Source organism: Choloepus didactylus, chromosome X, assembly GCF_015220235.1.
Source record: "Choloepus didactylus isolate mChoDid1 chromosome X, mChoDid1.pri, whole genome shotgun sequence".
In the NCBI taxonomy this organism is placed as follows: domain Eukaryota; kingdom Metazoa; phylum Chordata; class Mammalia; order Pilosa; family Megalonychidae; genus Choloepus; species Choloepus didactylus.
This window is the reverse complement of record NC_051334.1, coordinates 25,187,967-25,202,412: the sequence shown is the minus strand read 5'-3', so window position 1 is coordinate 25,202,412 and position 14,446 is coordinate 25,187,967. Positions and strand designations below refer to the sequence as shown.

General features: G+C 43.7%; 1 protein-coding gene across 1 annotated transcript; it reads left to right on the top strand.

Annotated features, from left to right (window-relative positions):
- The first annotated feature begins 543 nt into the window (after window positions 1-543).
- On the top strand, window positions 544-1,494 carry LOC119523367 (melanoma-associated antigen B18-like). The gene has a single exon (XM_037822122.1). It carries the CDS (start codon window positions 544-546, stop codon window positions 1,492-1,494), a length of 951 nt encoding a protein of 316 aa, XP_037678050.1.
- Window positions 1,495-14,446: the final 12,952 nt, after the last annotated feature.

Below are 14,446 nucleotides of genomic sequence, written 5' to 3'. Positions count from 1 at the left end.
GCACCTGGCAGGTGTTAAGGTGAGTATCCCGAGTTAGAACTGCAGGGACACGCCTCTCTCCCTCCCCCCTCCATCCCCACCTCCCTCCTGAAGAGAACAGAGCAGACCCGACAAAGCCCCGTCCCACCCCTACTGTTGCCATTGGGAGGCCCCAAGCATGGCTGTTAGGCCCCATGTCCCCAATCTCCCCCCTTGGGAGTCTGTGGGAGGTGAGGGAGGCCTTGCTTTGAGAGGTACAGCTGCAGTACAGGAGAGGGTGGAGTCCCGCAATGAGTCGGGAGCCAATGCGAGGACCCTGACTGACAACTGAGGTGTCAAGGCCCCAGGGAATAGAGGAGGCCCCATAGAGTCCCGCCCAGTTTCTGCCTTGTGAGATCCTAGAGCACTGCCCTCAAGGGAACTTGCAGAGGAAGCCGTTCTTGGAGTCAAGGTAGACTCTCCCTACTGAAGCTATGCACACCATCTCATCCTCCCTCTTCTAGGGTGACTCTTCACCAACCCAACTGCCTGCACTCCTGTCTTCTGTCACTGACCAGAGTCATCATGCCTCGCGGTCAGAAGAGTAAGCTCCGTGCCCGTGAGAAACACAACAAGGCCCGAAGTGAGAACCAGGGTCTGGGAGGTGCTCAGGCCACTTCAGCAGTGGAAGAAGAGGCCCCCTCCTCCACCCGTCATCCTTTGGGGGAAATACAGCCGAATTTGCCTGCTACTGGGACACCTGACACTCCTGAAGTGCCTCAGAGTGCCCAGTTTGCCACCACTACTGATGCAGCTGTTTCAAGCACAAATTCAGAAGAAGGTGCCAGCGGCGAATGTGAGGAAAGTTCCAACTCTTCACAGGCCACCAAGGGTTCATGCAAAGACCCTTTAAACAAGAAGGTGGTTTCATTGGTGCAGTTCCTGCTGAAGAAGTATCAAAATAAGGAGCTGATTACAAAAGCAGACATGCTGAAGTATGTTATGAAGAAGGACAAGAATCACTTCCATGAGATCCTCAAGAGAGCCTCTGAGCACATGGAGCTAGCCTTCGGTGTCGACCTGAAAGAAGTTGATCCCATCAGGCACTGCTATGCCCTTGTCAGCAAATTAGACCTCTCCGTCGAAGGAGGGCTGAGTGATGAAGAGAACATGCCCAAGACCGGCCTCCTGATGATTGTGCTAGGCGTGATCTTCATGAAAGGCAACTGTGCCCCCGAGGAGGAGATTTGGGAAGTGCTGAATATGATGGGCGTATATGCTGAGAGGAGGCACTTCATCTATGGAGATCCCAAGAAGGTCATCACTGAAGATTTGGTGCAACTAAAGTACCTGGAGTACAGGCAGGTGCTCAACAGTGATCCTCCACGCTATGAATTCCTGTGGGGTCCAAGGTCCCACGCTGAAACCAGCAAGATGAAAATTCTTGAGTTCTTGGCCAAGGTCCATGATACCGTACCCAGTGCCTTCCCATCCCGGTATGAAGAGGCTCTGAGAGATGAAGAAGAGAGAACCTGAGCCAGAGCTGCAGCCAGGGCTCGTACCACTGCCATGGCCAATGCACGTTTCAGGGCCTTGTCTAGCAGCTTCTCCCAGGCCAACTGAAGTCTGAGGCAGATTCTTCACTTCTTAGGTGAAAAGGGCTGTTAACATTCTAAGTGGTGGAGGGGCAGGGTGGGGCTGGAGGGAAGGCACTGCAATCTTCTTTGTGTTCCTGTTCAGTTTGAATAACCTGAAGTTTTACCTTCCTTTCCTTTTTTTTAGGTTATGTATCAAATATTGAAGTCTGAGGCAGATTCTTTTCTTTGTGGAAGAAAAGGGCATTCAACATCCTAAGTAGTGGAGAGCCAGGGTGAGGGTGAAAGGAACATAATGTCTATTATCTTTTTGTTCCTGTTTCATAAGGGTAACTTTGAGTTTTATCTTTCTTTTATGGTTATATTTCAAATGGTGTTCCTTTTAATAGAAGGTTTAAATAGCTTCAGAATGTAAGTTTGTGAATGAACTTAGTTACATATTTATTGTTTCATAGATTTAAGAGTAGGAGTTTTGTTATTTTATAAAACAAGATGGGAAATCTTCCTTTGTATTCAGTAATCCAGAACAAGAAAACATGATGCTGGAACAGGCATTTCCTTGGAAATGTGAAAGAACACAGCAGTAAAATTGTTGGCATCAAGAGATGGTCAGTTCTTGGTTTTCCATATCCAGTTTAGTCTATTGTTCTGTAAAAAATAAAAAATAAATACCTGGATTTGCTTGGCTTATTCAAGAATGTAGGTGAAATAAAAATTATATCAACTAGAACTCATGCTCACTGGCTTATTTAGTACACGAATATTAAGTAAGCATCTGCTCTTTGAAAGTCACTGTGTTAGAAATGGATACAAAACACCCAGTCCCTGCCCTTAGAATTTTACAGTTTAGGAGCAGCAAGCATATGGGGAAGATGGTGAAATACCCTCAAAGACCTTAAGAACAAATAAGAAGAAGTAAGGGCGTAGGTAGGTGGGGTTGGGGAGTGGGGGTGGAGAAGGGGGGATGCAGATGAAAGCAGTGGAGTGCAGATGACCTGAGGCTAGACACTTTGGTGCTTTGGGCCCTCTGATGGTGTGTCTGGGAGTTGAAAGACAAAACCCTGGAATGGGAAAACTGCTGTTACTCGGAATGGTAAATAAACCAGAAAGAAATCTCCACCGGGGCAAGAATGGAAAATGCTCTTGGCCCAGTGCAGTGGAACACTGTACACAACCTGCTTTATGCAAACCTGTCCATGGAGTTTCTGAGAAATAAAGGGTAATACTCCCTTGAAGTGAGATACCCAGAAGCTACTGGGCTGGAACTCTTTGCCCTGGCCTGGAAGAAACAGAGCCTGCACCATTAAAAGGGCATTTTAATTAGGTTATCTCGTCGTTTGGCAAACTCTAAGCAAGGGCTAGATTTTTGGTGGGAGGGAAATAAATGAAAATATGGATGGTTTGGATGGAAAAAGGGAAGTTTTTGGTCCTTGACACAAATTCTAGGAGCAATGCGTTCCAACTAACTGGAGAATACTCTCCCACACCTAAATTAAATAACATATGCTCTAATGGAAAAAAATTAACTTAGTTTTACTTGCTAAGCAGCACTATTGGCTGTTTGGTGTTATTTGTCCTAGAAAATTGCATATTCTCTGACATCTGAATTAAAAAGAAAAAAAAAAAAAAAAAAACTCTCCAGAGGGAGGGAGATGGCATCATATGGGGTCAAAATTATCATAACAGTAATGGCCATTCATTAAAGGCTCAATATTTGCCAATCACTGTGCCAAGTGTTTACATGCATTACATATATTACAACAGTCCTACAAGGTAGGGTTTACCTGACTCACTTCACAGATGAAGGACCTTCAGTGTTCTCAAGTTCACAGGGCTGGTAAATGACAGAGGTGGACTTAGACCCTTCCCCTATATTTATCTAGAGCACTCACTGTTCCACTACTCCCAGTCTGGGGTTGACCTTCTGAATCTTAATTTGCTTTTCTTCTCTCTACTCCAAAATGTATCTCAGGCAATAAAAATGAGGATCCTGTAACCAAAGTATCAAAAGCAGCCCTACGGAAGGAAGGTTAATAGAGAATAATGCCCAATTTGGGGATTGTCTGTGGGTCCTGCTACCCCTAGCCTGAGGCTTCTTTGAAAGCGAACTCTACACAGGGGCTAGCACATGAGCCCTGTCCCACCACACTCTCGCATTATACCACCCACCCCTGGGTCCTTCCCGGTGTGCCCTCCTGTCCAAACTGGAACCTGACCTGCTGGCCGACTCTTCACTTCCTCCATTTCTGAAGGCTGCACTCTGCTCCCTGTGATACAGGTAGTCAATAATCACCTGCCATCCCCTTAACTTACAGCATTCCATCTCCCTGACGATGTCCCAAGGAGGTGCCACCCCCTGCAGTGTAACCCTGACAGTGAGTTTAGACACCTGATTACTATGCCTCCTCCCCGGGGCGTCTCCACCACATTTTCAAAGTATATTCCTCATGGGCTAATGATTCGTCTGATTTCCGAGACTGCACAGAATATATGGGTTCTTTGGACTTAACCGAATTTAAAGAGGGCTTTTGGAATCAACCCAGATATTTTTAGTTGGATATAAAAGGGGTGCATTATTTGAGACTGCTTACTGAACACATAAATGGATGAGTGAGTTTACCTAGAGAGCCAAAACCCGAAGCCTTCCTCATAAGAGGCAGATGAGAAAACACCACTGAAACTGCTGCATAGCAAACATCTACTGAGGATGAATTTCTCAAAACCCCGGAGTTCTTCTAGGAAGGGGAAAATGTCTTAGCAGGCACCCTAGATTTCATCAGCAAAGATAAAAATATTCTCATTATCCATATTATAGTATCTCAGTACCTGCCCCAAAGGAAAATCCTGTTTGTTCCTTGTGCCTGGTAACACCTGCAAAAGTGTTCTGCATGTTTCTTTTGTTAAGGGTTGAAAAGATTCGCAAGTTAGATTTGGACCAGGCACCAATAGGAAGGAATACAATCTCATCCTATTGAGACTCCAGAATTTATTGCAAAGATCAGTAGAGAAAGGGGATATTGAGTGAGGAAGGCAAACTCTCCCTGCTAAGATTGTATAGGATCCTTTCGAAAATTAGTTATGCGCCTGTAATAGGAAGTACTTGTCACATAGTAGGCTCTCAAAACGTTGGAGAACTGCATGGCAAATTTAGCCTTCTCAGAAACTCCATCAGGGAATGAAGAGGGGTGCTGTCATAAAAAATTCCAACAGTTGCTCTTTATTGAGCACCTACTATGTAAGAGTTTATGGGAGAGACTGAAAGTGCTCATCCACATCCTTTCTTGCTCTCCTTCCTGAGCTCCCAGTCTGCTTGTAGTCAGGAAGGGTCATGTGACTAGCCCTTGCCATTGAAATACAAGCACAAGTAATGTTTGTCACTTAGAGGCCAAGGCATTTGAGAGCCAGTTTGCCACCTCCATGCTTTCTGTTCCATGCAGCAGAAAAGATGGAGATCCCATTTTGAGATGTGGAAACACAATAATGGAAGCAGCCTGGATCCCTGGGTCACCTGACAGCACAGAGTCTCTGCCAATCCACATGGAGAAATAAACTTTGGTTGTGTTAAGCCGCTCAAATTTCCCATTTTGTCTGTTGCATAAGCTACTATTTTTGTGGTTAGATGTATTTAAATATTTTAATGACAAAGGTAATGCATATATTCTAGTTGTAAGAAAATTCAAACAATACAGTTAAATTTCCCCATCTTTATAAAGACCCTCCAAAATTCATCCCTCTCTGTGGAGTGAGTTACTACAACAGTGCGTCATGAGAAAATAGGTTCAGGGCCCAACAGAACCTTCAGCCAATGATCCCTTGGCTGTACAGAATAAAGAGTCCCGAAAGGGAAAATCTCCTTGTCACTTGTATAATACAAAAAATCCAAAAGAGCAGGGGAAGAAGTCCCATCATGGCCAGTCTCCCAGAGTGGCCCCAAACTGCTCCAGGTTAGGGAAGATAGAAGGCAGTTCTGCCTGTGCACCCTGCTTGGCACCGGAGAAGAGGGACCAATCTATACTGTTTGAGTGTGGCTTTTATCCACCCGGGGCAGGGGGTTCCTGCTACTGAGAATCCCTGTTCTGATAAGCATCTGGCGCTGCTTGTTCCCAGTTTCGGTGTTTAAGGTCTGGCAGGGCTTTTTAGACTTAACCTCTCCCCCAAGTTGTGGAAGGGCACACAATAGAAAAGGAAGTGATGCGAGTAGAGGGAGGCTAGAGGATGGCCACTTAGCGTGTGTCTGTGACTTCTCCCGAGAAGGAGGCATGGGGAGGTGAGGCCTGGGTGATGGCAGCTAAACAGGTGTCTGTCATTTTGCAAAATTAAAAGATAATTTAAGTAAGAAAGGACATTCCTGTCAGAGCACCTATCTGTATGAGAACCACAGAGGAAAAGGAACTAGAAGAAGGCTAACTTGAAATATCAACAACCTGTACTGACCTAGCACAAGATGAAAAGAGAGAAATTCCTGAGGAAATTACAGAAGACAGAGTACCAGTATCAGCCATTTCCACCTCGGAGATTCCCTAAACCTGTCCATGCTTAGCCATTTCCCAATGAGTCCCCAGCCTTCTGGGCTTTTCTTAGTTCCTGCAATTTCTACATTCTCTAAAGGCTCTTTTCCAATCCCTCTTCCAATGTCCTAGCTTTTTGTAATATTGATGCACAGTTTTCCCTTCTTCCTTTGTTCCCTTCATAGGTTGTCCATAGTACGAGGTTATTCCTTTTAGTAAACAGCAGAAAATGCAGCAGATTTAATTTCTTCTTTCTCTCTTCAGGCTGTCCCAAAACTAAGTAGCTGCTGCTAAGATTTGAGTAATAGTCTGTCCTTACCATCCTACCACCTTTCCCCTAACGAGTGCGGATAGACAGAAAGACAGCCAGGACAAATGCGGTTATGGCCAGAGGGCAATTCTGATCTGCCCTTTGGATGGATCCATGCCAATCAATTTTGAGAACGCCTCAACAAACAACTGATGGAAATCAATTGGGGGACTCACCTGTCTTCTGGGTATACCACTGAAACTTCTCCAAGCTCATCTTTAGCAGAAAGGCTTCAAGCACAGCCATTAGCAACCCCTCTCCTTGGGTCTCCAAAGCCCTTCATTCTTCCATAGCTGTGGGGGGTGGCAGAAGTAGGCTTCCCTTGGCCACCATCCCCTTAGTGTAGTGATCATCCAGATACCAACATGCTTGCTCCATGAAATGAACAAAGTCTGCTGGTTACATAATTCCTGATAAAAGCCAGTGCACATCCTCCCTGCATGGGTCCATAAACTGAAAACACACTGCAGAGGACTTCTGCAAAGTTCTGGGGCACAGGGAAATGATGCCTTTACATGAGTAGTATCAGCTGGTGAGAAAGGCATGTGGATTACCCAGGAAGACAAGATAGCTTTTCAATGGCATCAACTTTGCTGGTGATCCAAAGACGGGCTATTTATCCTTGCATTGAGACAAGAAAAAAGTAAATTACATGGCACTTTGGTTTCCCTTCCCGGGTTGACGTTCATCAGCTTAACACATTTTATGTTTGCCTTCTTCCAAATGATTAGTGCAACTGCTCTCCATCCTGGTGCCTTCATATGGGAACACAGGCTTTTACCCAAGTTCTTGATTATTCTATGATTGTGTATCTTTATCATTTCTGCTTTCCTAATTACCTTGTGTTTGGATGATAAGGGACTCTTAGAGGTGAAATCTGGACTAAGACATGAAGTAGATTCAGCGATAGAGCATGAGGTAAACACACCTGTGTCCTCAAACAGTGCAGGGTAATTCATTAACACCAGCTAACAAATTTGTGTGTGTGTGTGTGTGTGTGTGTGTGTGTGTAGCTTATTCCTGTCAAGGGTGAGGGTAGCTGGAAGGAAGTACGTGGAGCAGAGGCAGAAGTGGGGATGGGCCATGCTCTGGGCTGCTGGACTGGGTGCGGTACCCATGCTTGATGAGACCCAGATGGCACCCCTCTTTCTCCAGTTCCCCTGAGGGTGTCACCCTGTGCACCTATTTCTGGGTGATCCCTTCCACATTTAGGTATCTACTGTCAGCCTAAGCCTTTCTAACAAGGAGCTCCAAATACTGTTTAAATGGTGGAGAGTCCTCATTTAGACACTTTCAGAACACATCCTGCCTGAGTGGTGGTAGTTCACTTGCTGGAGGAAGCCCTTCTGATGTTATCATCTGAAGCTGCCTGCCCTCTGTGGAATTAGCTCAGGGTCACTCCCTGCTTCCTGACCTCTCTCCATTCAGAGTACCCGTGACATCAGCAAGGACAGAGATTTCTCTGTTGCTCCATTAACTATTTCAAACCCAGTCATGGGCCTCTATAAGAGAACCTGCAAAAAACCTCCACCTGGGCTACAAAGCAGAGGTTGGGGGGGTGCAGCACCCCATCCCAATTTCCTCACTCCACAACAGGAGCCCTTATCTTGGTGGGGAAGGAAGAAGGGCAGTGCTCTCATCACATCAGGGCAAGCTGGCACTGCTTGTAACGTCCTCTTGCTTCTCTTCAGTGTGTCTGTAATCATCAACCCTTTATCCCCTGGTCACTACTCTCTGGAAATGTGAGGTCCAGGTTATACTTCCTGGAGGTCTAGAGCTCCACAGGTCTGCAAGGGGACAGGTTCAGAGGGAGATGGAATGAGAAGATCATTAGCACAGGTAGCTGTCTTTGTTGCTGCAGAAATGAAGCACATTTTCATATACTGATTTCATAGCCAGCAACTTTTAAAAATACTTTTATTGATTTAAGAATTTATCTTTGATAGATTTTCTTCATATAAATTATGACCACTTGTTAATGATAGCAGCTGTGTTTCTTATTTTCTGATCCCTATTTCTTTGCTTTCTTCTGATTCCTATTACCACAAGATGTACTAGCTTCATTAAAATGTTGACTAGAAATGGTGAGAGCAGGCAGAGGTGGGGATGTCTACTTCCCAATTTATAGTAAGATCTTTCAACTCTTCCACATTACACATTATATTTACTGTAAGGTTTTGTTTTGTTTTGTTTTGTAGATATCTAGTCTGGTAGCATCTTTTTTAAAAAATCATGAATAAATGGTGATTGTGATAAAAACACTTTAATGTATCAATTTAGATATGATGTTTCTTATCTAATCTGTTCTTGAGACATGCCAGCCCTGAACCTATTTGTCCTCTGATCCATTCCTTATACTTCCACTGCTCTGTTCTGTACTATAAAGGGCTGACTCCCAACTACTAGTCTTTCCAACATCTGGAAGTCAGCCTGGTTCAGTTAAGAGGTGGCAACAGCAGGAGATTAGAGCCCAGAAGTATGGAAGTGTCCAGAGTTTTCCTCCTCTTTTTTCTCTGCATCAGGTGGTTCCTCCTCTTATTTCTCTGCATCAGGTGGTTTCTATTTCAATGGCTACATCTTCCCCATGGCTCCAGCACCCATAAGATTTGTCCACCATGGCTGCAGATTCTCTTGATCAAAACTCCTAGGCTCCAGTAACATGACTTCTTCACTTTGTCCCTCTAGCCTAGAGGTAACAGTGACTTCCTCAACTTTCTAAGTATTGTTTTGCCCAACTCTCCACCAGTTGGCTTCTCCATAACTTGAGTAATCAATTTTCTGCATTAAATGCCTCCTGAGTTAAATTTAGATTGGCTTCTCTTTCCTGGAGAATACCTGACTGTTGCAGTTGGCCAATTATACTGACATATTCTAATGTGAAGCCCTCCTTCATTCCTAGGTCCAACTCAATCCGACATTAGAAGTTAAATGCTTTTGCATCTCTTCTATCATCAATAAGTAAAACAAAACAAAGCAAAATACCCCATGGACCCTGAAATCTGCTCTAAATAACTCTGTTTCTCTTCTCAAAAATAATTTTTACACTCAATACTGTTTGTGTCAGTGTGGGTTTGTGTGTGTCATATATATGCACACATGCACACACACATACATATTAAAAATTGTAAGAGTATAATGAAAGGATATAAACTGATAAAAATTTTAAGCACTGCACATAAAGGTTTAGCACTGTCAGTGGGAAATAGCTCAAGTGGACTCAAAGGGGTATGTTTAGCCTTAAATAGATTTATTAGAAAAAAAAAATCCAAATGATTCAAGAAGTTAGTGAAAAAATAGTATATTAAACACAAAGTAGTAGAAGTTAGGAAATAATGAAAATAAATGCAGAAATGATGAATTAGAAGACAGTAGATCCAACTAATGAAAGCCAGTTCTTTCAAAAGATTTATATAACAATTTTACCAGGATTATCAATTACAAAAGAAAGAAGCAGAAATAAGTGATATTAGGTAAATAAAATTGTGAAAGATATAGATGCAGAATAGATTTAAAGATTAAAAGAGGGTACTATAAATAAGTGGTACTATTACCTCAGGATAATAAATAAATGGTGGATGTTATTTTGCTAAGTTGCTCAAAGCAGATACCATAAAATGTGTTGCCTTTAACTATGGAAATTTATTAGCTTACAAGCTTACAGTTTTAAAGCCATGAAAATATCCCAATCTAGGCAACATCAAGATGATGCTTTTTCCCTGAAGATCGGCTGCTGGTGTTCCTGGACTCCTCTGTCACATGGCAAGGCACATGGCTGAGTCCACTGGTCTCTCCCTTCTCTTTGGGGTTTCATTGCTTTCAGCTTCTTGCTTCTGTGGCTTTTTCTCTCTGTAGTCATCCCGTTTATAAAGGACTCCAGTAAGAAGATTAAGACCCACCCTGGGCCATACCTTAACTGAAGTAACCACATCAAAAGGTCATACTTATAATAGGTTTACACCCACAGGAATGGATTAGCTTTAAGAACAAGATTTTTCTGCCATCCATACAGTTCCAAACCACCACGGTGGACAAGGTACAGATTCTGCCTATAGAAGCATGAAAAAGATTCTACCTATAGAAGCATTTTAGCTAATAACCCCAGAAAATGATAGAATTAGAAATGATCACTCTGCAGCATCAAATGAATTAATGGATAAAGGCAATGCTCCTCAAAGAGTACCAATGTCACCATAAATGGAGACAACAGATATTACAAATCTCCTAATGGAAGAGCACAGCATCACCTCTGGAGTGGTCTTGCCAACAAACAAATAAATAAAACTTAATCTGATCAAGCTTCTACCTATAACTATTGAGGATTGTTGATGTTGAGTGTCAGGTATATTGGGTTCATTAATCTATTCTCTGTACTATTACCTGGAAATTTTTATGCTAAAAGGTTCTTATTATAAATATCATGCCTTTGAATTTTAAAACCCAAGTAAAATGGAAAAAAAAATTGTGGCAAAATATAAGTGACTAAAAAAGCCTATACAGAAAAAATAATAAATAAAACTATACAAACTAAAACTGTAGCCCAAAACCCAGGAACCCTCAAAATGTTGCAGGACCACCCAAGTTTGGAGGGCTGTTACACCAAATGGTCAGGGATAACCTAATCATCATCTCATATAAACTCTTCCAAACCATACAAATAGATGGAAGATTACTCAAATTATTCAATTACTCAAATAGTTTAACAAGCCAGCTCTCCTTGATCAGATGAGGTTGTGCCAAGAAAAGACACTTGAGCCAAGCTCACTCACATGGAGACAACTATCCTAAATAAATGCATAGCATGTCCAATATAGCAGTGAATTAAATGAATAAATAGGTCATGTCCAAGAAATGCAAAGATAACATCACATTAGAAAACAAAACTGAATTAGAATTCACTACATTAACAGATATAAGAGAAAAAGCATTTAATCATATGCAAGGGTAAAGGAAAAGCCTTTGATAAAAATTCAAAACCAGTTCATGGTAATAACTTTTAGCAAACTAACATTAGAATGGAATATTCATTTTGTAAAATCTATAGGAAACATACTTAAAAGTAAAATATTAAAAGTATTCCCAATAAAGTCTGGAATATGACAGATGTATGGTACCACCTCCACTGTTCCACTACCTCTACTGGAATGCACAGCCAGTACACTGCCATAGAGAAGAACACCAAAGTAAATAAGGGGTATGAATAATGGGAAAGTGATAATAATGGTAATCCTCTAGTTAAAAAATCCACAGGAATTGGCGCATAAAGTATTCAAATGTATAAGTAACATTGCAAAGCTGTGTACAGATGATCGCTATAGCAAAATCATGAGTCTGACCACACAAAATCAATAACTAATTAGAACATGTAATAGAAAATATACCATTCAAAACAGTAACAATATCCAAAATATATCTAAAAATAAATGTAACAGAAATGTTTAAGGTCTTTATGGAGGCATAAAATTCAAAGAATTTTACTGATAGACTTAGTTAAAACAAGTCTCAAATAAAGCAATATTTCATGTTTACTCATAGGATACACACAATATTGTATAGATGTCAGTTCTCCTTAAATTATTTATAGATTTAGTGCCTTACCAGTTGCTGCTAAATGTCCAAAGTTGGGCTGCTGTTTCTGGTGTCTACATCAACCCTGGAGATAGGAAGAAGAAAGAACAATATCAACAGCAACAGCAAAATAACAAAAATGAGAAACCCCTGAAAGATATTAAGTCTGTGTTGAACTAGTAGTACCTGTGTGCAGGCAGGTGGGGGTGTGCCCTGAATTGAGGCAGCTCTGTAGCCTGCAGTAGAAGGCAAATGACACGGGCCCTTAGAGGAAAGCTTTTAAAGTTTGGCCCTTGTTTCTTTCCAGGGTTCTTGGGACAATGAATTTTGACTCCTTCACTGCAGGAAGCTGAGGCAGCATCTCAGCCTGGGTGCTAGCACTGTGGGGCAAAATCAGGACAGCACAGAAGTTTGGGTTGTTTGAGGCACTAGGACAACAGAGATTGTGCTAATAACCAAATAACTGGCCTTTTGTATGATCATTTTAATAGCATATAAGGAATGGACTAAAATAGAATAGAGAGTATGACAGTGAATCCCACATAGTAAGGGTAGGAATTCTTTCCTGAAAGCTTTAAGCACTACCTCTCATGTCAGTTAAGGGAGGTCCCAGGCAGAGCTGTCAGGCTAAGGAGCATACTCACTCTCTCCTGTGGGGTCTTCAGGGGCTTGATGGGTGGAGGGTGCAGAAGTCGCAGCCTGAAGTCAGAAAAGCAAAGAATCCCAGACCTTGACAGACATCAGTGCGAGGTTCTTAAGTGAAAACTGAGGGGCACCACACCCCAGAAGAGAGGGGACCCCAGAGAGCCCCCCCCCCCACACACACAGGTCCAGGCAGAAGCAGCCATCACCAGGTCTTTGGACTGAGGTGGTGGCCTCAGGTCAGCAGAGGGGAAGTAGTCTACCACCTAACAGGAGTCAAGATAAGATGTTGATTGTGGAACTAAAAGTACCACTGACCCTAGAACAGAGGAGTTACCACAGAGCCCCACCTCTACTAACAGTGCAAGGAAGCCCAGGCATGGCTGTTATTCTCAAGCTCCCTTTTCCTTCCTCCTAGGGGGAGTCTCAGAGAAATGAGGACTTTGATTTAATTATGGCTGACTCAGTTGAGCAGCTGGAGAAGCCCAAGCCCCAGCCAGGAGTCAAAGAAAGGCCTGAATGTTCTGAGAATACCCCTCTCCCCACCAACAGAGTGGTCTGCACAGAGTCCACCCTCTGCCTTCAGCCCTGTAAGACCCTAGGTGGGGTGGATAGAAGTGACTTGTCTGGACTTCCGCCTTTGTTGGTCGTGGGTGTCAACATCTTTGAGTGAGAGGTACGGCCTCAGTTCAAAGGGAGGCGTCTCAGGAGTGGCAGGCCTCAGGAGAGTATCATGAATAAGATATGCTGGGACACTCCACACCCATCCTTCTAGGACAGAGGAGGCCCCACAGAGCCCCCTCCCACCCTGCCTCTTTAACAGGCCTTAGGAGACCTCAGGCAGGGCTGCAAGGCCAAGGTGCCCCCTATTTGGACCTCGAGATCTCAGGGATGTGGGAACTTGGTAAGGGGCGACCTCAGGTGAACAGAGGGAAGATTTCCAGGTCTTACTCATAATCTGGTTGTGAACTCTGAGGACTAAGGAGAACACAGACCCTATATCAATGGGGCACCTCAGAATCCCCCATATTGTCAGATCTGGGAGGTTCAGGGAAAGTTTTCAGGCAGAAGGACTCCTCAATTCCTGTTGAGACTCACAGAGAAGTGAAGGCTTTAATCTGAGAGGGGCAGTTACAAGTTAGCATAAGGAATCTAAGGCCTGCCCAAAAGTTGAACTTTGGATCTTGAGTGAGGACCAGTGGGACCATCCACCATAGGGCCTTAACCTGCCTGTGGCTTGGGAGAAGCTGAGCAGGTGGGGCCACACGTCAGGGTGGTACTGGCCTTGGTATGAGCTGAAGAGAGAGAGGAGCTGCTGGCTCTGCCAGCAGTCAAAGGGGATACCTGAGTGAAGACTGACTGGACCAACCACCCCTGAATAGAAGTGACAATGAAGAATGCTGACCTTCCTCTGCACTCAACCCTTGAAGGGTCATGGCAAGGATATGAGACTGAAACTCCCCCTCACTTCATCATATCAGGTCTGTGGGAGATAAAATCCTTGCTATGAAGGAACAGCCACTGGTTCTGAAGGTGAACAGAGATTACCCCATAGCACAGAAGAGAGGTGGCCCTATTGTCAGCCACTGCTGTCATCCCAGTAAGCCACAGGCAGGCTGCAGCCTAACACTCACTCTGACCTCCTCCACAGGGTTCTCAGGGGACAAGCTGACCAGCAAAAAGGAACCCTGTGGGTTCCTAAAACAGTGTGCTCAGAGAAACCTATAGAGGCAGCCTTCCTTCAAACCACGATAGTATCTCCTGCTGAAGGAGTGCACATCCCCTCATCCTCCCTCCTCCAGTGGGCCCCCACCCCAGCCCCTGCCTCCTGCCCACATTCCTGCCTATTGTCCCTAACCAGGTTCAAC

Bases quoted from the DNA above. Each gene is read 5' to 3' on its own strand.
- LOC119523367 (XM_037822122.1), top strand. From the start codon at position 544: ATGCCTCGCGGTCAGAAGAGTAAGCTCCGTGCCCGTGAGAAACACAAC.